At 51.5% G+C, this 3,607-nt stretch overlaps 1 protein-coding gene across 1 annotated transcript in view; it reads left to right on the top strand.

The window, feature by feature from the left end:
• Positions 1-1,970: 1,970 nt before the first annotated feature.
• The window catches only part of CTSZ (cathepsin Z), a 14,046-nt gene continuing 12,409 nt past the window's right edge, over positions 1,971-3,607 (top strand). Inside the window, exon 1 of the mRNA XM_075350367.1 lies at positions 1,971-2,146. Within this exon, the coding sequence (XP_075206482.1) occupies positions 2,010-2,146 (137 nt within the window). The 5' untranslated portion in view covers positions 1,971-2,009. The remainder of the gene's footprint in view (positions 2,147-3,607) is intronic.

The following is a 3,607-nucleotide window of genomic DNA, read 5'->3' as shown; positions in this document are numbered from 1 at the left end:
CAGTCCCCCCCAGACACAGATGTGACCAGTCCCCCCCAGACATAGATGTGACCAGTCCCCCCCAGACACAGATGTGACCAGTTTCCCCCCAGACACAGATGTGACCAGTCCCCCCCAGACATAGATGTGACCAGTCCTCCACAAACACAGATGTGACCAGTCCCCCCCAGACACAGATGTGACCAGTCCCCCCCAGACATAGATGTGACCAGTCCTCCACAGACATAGATGTGACCAGTCCCCCCCAGACACAGATGTGACCAGTCCCCCCCAGACACAGATGTGACCAGTCCTCCACAAACACAGATGTGACCAGTCCCCCCCAGACACAGATGTGACCAGTCCCCCCCAGACATAGATGTGACCAGTCCTCCACAGACATAGATGTGACCAGTCCTCCACAGACACAGATGTAACCAGTCCCCCCCAGACACAGATGTGACCAGTCCCCCCCAGACATAGATGTGACCAGTCCCCCCCAGACACAGATGTGACCAGTTTCCCCCCAGACACAGATGTGACCAGTCCCCCCCAGACATAGATGTGACCAGTCCCCCCCAGACATAGATGTGACCAGTCCCCCCCAGACACAGATGTGACCAGTCCCCCCCCAGACACAGATGTGACCAGTTCTCCCCAGACATAGATGTGACCAGTTCTCCCCCCAGACACAGATGTGACCAGTCCTCCACAGACATAGATGTGTCCAGTTCCCCCCAGACATAGATGTGACCAGTCCCCCCAAGACATAGATGTGACCAGTCCCCCCCCAGACATAGATGTGACCAGTCCCCCCCAGACAAAGATGTGACCAGTCCCCCCCAGACACAGATGTGACCAGTCCCCCCCAGACACAGATGTGACCAGTCCCCCCCAGACACAGATGTGACCAGTCCTCCACAGACACAGATGTGACCAGTCCCCCCCAGACACAAATGTGACCAGTCCTCCACAGACACAGATGTGACCAGTCCCCCCCAGACAGATGTGACCAGTCCCCCCCAGACACAGATGTGACCAGTCCCCCCAGACATAGATGTGACCAGTCCTCCACAAACACAGATGTGACCAGTCCCCCCCAGACACAGATGTGACCAGTCCCCCCCAGACATAGATGTGACCAGTCCTCCACAGACATAGATGTGACCAGTCCCCCCCAGACACAGATGTGACCAGTCCCCCCCAGACATAGATGTGACCAGTCCCCCCCAGACACAGATGTGTCCAGTCCCCCCCAGACACAGATGTGTCCAGTCCCCCCCAGACATAGATGTGACCAGTCCCCCCCAGACATAGATGTGACCAGTCCCCCCCAGACACAGATGTGTCCAGTCCCCCCCAGACACAGATGTGACCAGTCCCCCCCAGACATAGATGTGACCAGTCCTCCACAAACACAGATGTGACCAGTCCCCCCCAGACACAGATGTGACCAGTCCCCCCCAGACATAGATGTGACCAGTCCTCCACAGACATAGATGTGACCAGTCCTCCACAGACACAGATGTAACCAGTCCCCCCCAGACATAGATGTGACCAGTCCCCCCCAGACACAGATGTGACCAGTCCCCCCCAGACATAGATGTGACCAGTCCCCCCCAGACACAGATGTGTCCAGTCCCCCCCAGACATAGATGTGACCAGTCCCCCCCAGACACAGATGTGACCAGTCCCCCCCAGACACAGATGTGTCCAGTCCCCCCCAGACACAGATGTGACCAGTCCTCCACAGACATAGATGTGACCAGTCCTCCACAGACACAGATGTGTCCAGTGCCCCCCAGACACAGATGTGACCAGTCCCCCCCCCCCCCAGACACAGATGTGACCGGTGCAGTAGAGGAATTCCTTTGTGCAATGTGCCGGTTCGATCTCTGCAGTCACCGCCCTGCCCCTCCCCCATTACTCACAGTGACCTATCCCTTTAAGGCTTAGGCAAAAAAAATGCTGGTGATTCAGCAATAGGGGAAGTGTCTCCTGTGTTTTTCTAGTCTCTTCCTGGCTATCACATGAGACTGCTCCTGTTCTTCACCATGTACAGACACATCCTGCTTTGTGCCCTCATCTCCTGGGTTCATGGGGGGCTCTACTTTCAGGAGGGTCAGCACTGCTATAAACCAGCATCCAGAGGCCCCTTTGGAGTCAGGTAGGTGCCGCTGCCAGGCCAGCAGATGATGGGATAGATAGAGGCTGCGCTATACAAAAGTAGAACTACAAGCCCCAGCCTAACCTGTCTGCTATGGGAGGTCTATGCCAAACTAAAGCAGACTCGGACAATCGGAGTCAGGCAACCCTTCTAATGTTATAAATTGGGAAGGAACACAATGAAAGCCCCCACTACTATACAAATCTGCCCAAAAGTTTACAAAGTTGTTTGTTTTTTTTTAATTTCTTTTTAAAATGAGTTTTTAGATGGAAGAAACACATTAAAAAAAATCTAAATCAAATCTTTATTTTTATATAGCGCTAACATATTCCGCAGCGCTTTACATACATCAGGATCACTGTCCCCATTGGGGCTCACAATCTAAAGTGGGAGGAAACCGGAGAACCCGGAGGAAACCCACGCAAACACGGGGAGAACATACAAACTCCTTGCAGATGGTGTCCTTGGTGGGATTTTAGGACAGGAAGGAAAGACAGAATTGTGACAATTTGAAGGCATTTATGACATCTGTTCTCTGTTATCAGCCACTGACTGTAGTGTTCGGTGAGAATGAGCCTGACCCCTACAGTCGGTCCCTGATGTCACCTCTCCGGAGCACAGACATGTATACGCTGGTGCTATAGGGACATATAGAGGATACAGAGGTATACACCATACTTGTTCGGACTTTGCTTCACCGATGTGACGTCACTTTTCTAGTAAATGAATGTAATGTAAAGGTGAATGGCGGCTGCAACCAAAACCCACATAGGAGATGGCTTCCCACCATGGACAGATGACAAGTGATATATAAAGGGCACCTACAGCCACATCTGCGGGTATAAAATATCCAAAATCTACATCTCAGGCAGAAGTCTAGAACACTTGCCACCTATTAGATATTGTGAGGGGCACAAAAACGCCCAATAAATGGCCCTTACTAATGGCTTCGGTCAGTGGGTCATGTGACAAGTTAGGATCCTGCAGACGGGTTCATAAGGGGGCTATTTCCAGCTCTCTGATTGGCAGTTAGTAAACCCTACTGTGCCCTCAGGTCCATGCGGTTGCCTGGTAGTACTGGTGACAGGTTCCCTTTAATGGGATCTATCCATCTATGAGCAGCATAATGTACAGCCAAAGACCCTGATTCCAGCGATGTGTCACTTACTGAGCTGTTTGCTGTCATTTTGATAAAATCAATGTTTTCTCTGTTGCAGATCTAGCAGTTATACAGAGCTCATGAATATGCTGGACCAGCTGGCACAATGAGTAGTCCTGTAATGATAAAATCACTGTTTAATCAGCAGTAAATTATCAAAACTACACTAGGCAGCTCAGTAAGTGACACACCGCTGGAATCAGGATCTCTGTCCCTACGTTATGCTACTCTCAGATTAGAGGGCAAAAACCGGATGACATATTCCCTTTAATAGAGTCTCAGTATAGCCATTGATAGTGTAT

This window comes from Anomaloglossus baeobatrachus, chromosome 5 (assembly GCF_048569485.1).
Source record: "Anomaloglossus baeobatrachus isolate aAnoBae1 chromosome 5, aAnoBae1.hap1, whole genome shotgun sequence".
Lineage (NCBI taxonomy): Eukaryota > Metazoa > Chordata > Amphibia > Anura > Aromobatidae > Anomaloglossus > Anomaloglossus baeobatrachus.
Note: the sequence above shows the minus strand (reverse complement) of the source record. Positions and strands in the feature narration are given on the sequence as shown.